Genomic DNA, 1,814 nt, shown 5'->3' with positions numbered 1-1,814 from the left:
ATAAATATTTTTATAAATATAATATAAATAATAATTATATATTTATATTATATAATTATAACATATATATATATAAATATATAAGTATTTATATTTAAACATTTTTATATAATATTTATATATAAATTTATATAAATATCTCATAAATTTTTTAATTACACATGAACAATAGAGATTTACTATATTTATATGCAATAATTTTTTGGATCTTGTTGCACATGTTTTTTCCTCATAAATGTCATTAGATATTTAATAAAATTCGTACAGGATATGAAGCTAATGGATCAATTTTAAACAGAATCGTAAGGCTCGTAATTTGTCCTCGTAAGATTTATAACTTATAAGAACTTATGAGAGAGAAATTGATGTTTTAATTTTATGCGTATATACCGTAACATGTACGATCATTCGTCGTACGTAAATATTTAACGATTTCTCATGAATCTTACGACTAGCAAGAAGCTATCAGTAAATATATTGCATAAAGTTATAAACATTTGGAAATTCTTATAAGAGAATATGTTATGAGTCTTACAATTTTGCTTAGAATTTAGGCATTAATTTTTCATCGATACGAAGAGTTTTCTTTCTTTCTCTCACATCCACACACTCTCTCTCTCTCTCTCTCTCTCTCTCTCTCTCTCTCTCTCCTTCTCTCATTGTTTCATATTCTTAATGAAGCGAGATGTTAATATTGCACAATTAATAATCCGTTAGAATTCGATTACGAGAAAATTAGTCATTAATACTATATGTCGGTGTAACTCTTTTAAAAGCACATTTAAACTAATAAATTAGCTGACATTTTTATCGATAGATCAGTTCAGAGTCTTGTTCGTAAAGTTATATTATTTTATCTCATTATAACTAACACTGAATATGTATATATATATTTCTAAGATTGATCGATATCGCGATCTGACTTCTTCTTATAAACTTGGCTTATCTATTTTTGAAGAATTGTTGCTCTCTTTGTCAGCGCACACTTGATTGCGCTGATGCCGACGCAGAGTATCTAGCCTTTTGTACGATTTGCCACATTGATTACAATAATATTCCTGCTGCTGAAGCCTTTCTAACGCTTCCTGCCGATCCTGAAACGACGCCAGAAGCTCGTCGCATTTCTGTTGATGACGTTTCAGGCTGTCGACTCTCGTGTACGCTCTGCCACAGCCATCGCAACGGAATTGCTGGCAAGACTTGGAATTTTTCTGGACCACATTTGTTTCCACGCTGTTAAGGATCGGCGAGTCACAGAGTAGATACTTAAGTTGACCATGAAAAGCTACCTCGCAGATTTCCGGTTCCTCATCGTTGCTCTTTTCCGCGGTGCATTGTTCATTCTCGTCTGTAAGGACACCGTTAATTCGTTAAAAAGCGAAAATACGTGACAAGATGTACAGAACGACTGGCAAGCGCGAGCAGTATAAAGCCAGCAGCATGCATAATTTAAATTACCTTTCGATCTTGGTTTTGATAATTATAAAGTGTGGAAAATCGTACAATCATCAGAGGAATTAAAGAAAAAGAAAAAGAGAGAGAGAGAGAGAGAGAAAGAGAGAGAGAGAAGGAAGAAAAGGAGGAAAAATTCTCTTTAAAACTTTAATTTATTGTTAATTATAAAGATTTTTTTTGCGGTTTCTTTTGTTATAGAGAAAGATAATAAAAGATTCGTGACACATGTTTTTCGTACACAATAAAAAATAGGGTTTAAAAGTTTAGCAAGAAAGTTACTTTCTTAAAATTTGCAGATATTTATTGATTGAAAAAATAATGATAGTGCATAAACATACATATCATATTATATATATATA

The 1,814-nt window shown here is 30.9% G+C and overlaps 1 protein-coding gene across 1 annotated transcript in view; it reads right to left on the bottom strand.

Annotated features, from left to right (window-relative positions):
- Positions 1-1,814, bottom strand: part of LOC108754609 (zinc finger protein 107-like) — a 15,252-nt gene that overhangs the window by 4,475 nt on the left and 8,963 nt on the right. Inside the window, exon 5 of the mRNA XM_018497044.1 lies at positions 938-1,348. Within this exon, the coding sequence (XP_018352546.1) occupies positions 938-1,348 (411 nt within the window). The remainder of the gene's footprint in view (positions 1-937; positions 1,349-1,814) is intronic.

Source organism: Trachymyrmex septentrionalis, unplaced genomic scaffold (genome assembly GCF_001594115.1).
Source record: "Trachymyrmex septentrionalis isolate Tsep2-gDNA-1 unplaced genomic scaffold, Tsep1.0 scaffold80, whole genome shotgun sequence".
Taxonomy (NCBI): domain Eukaryota; kingdom Metazoa; phylum Arthropoda; class Insecta; order Hymenoptera; family Formicidae; genus Trachymyrmex; species Trachymyrmex septentrionalis.
The sequence above is the reverse complement of the archived record's forward strand: the minus strand, read 5'-3'. Positions and strand labels throughout refer to the sequence as shown.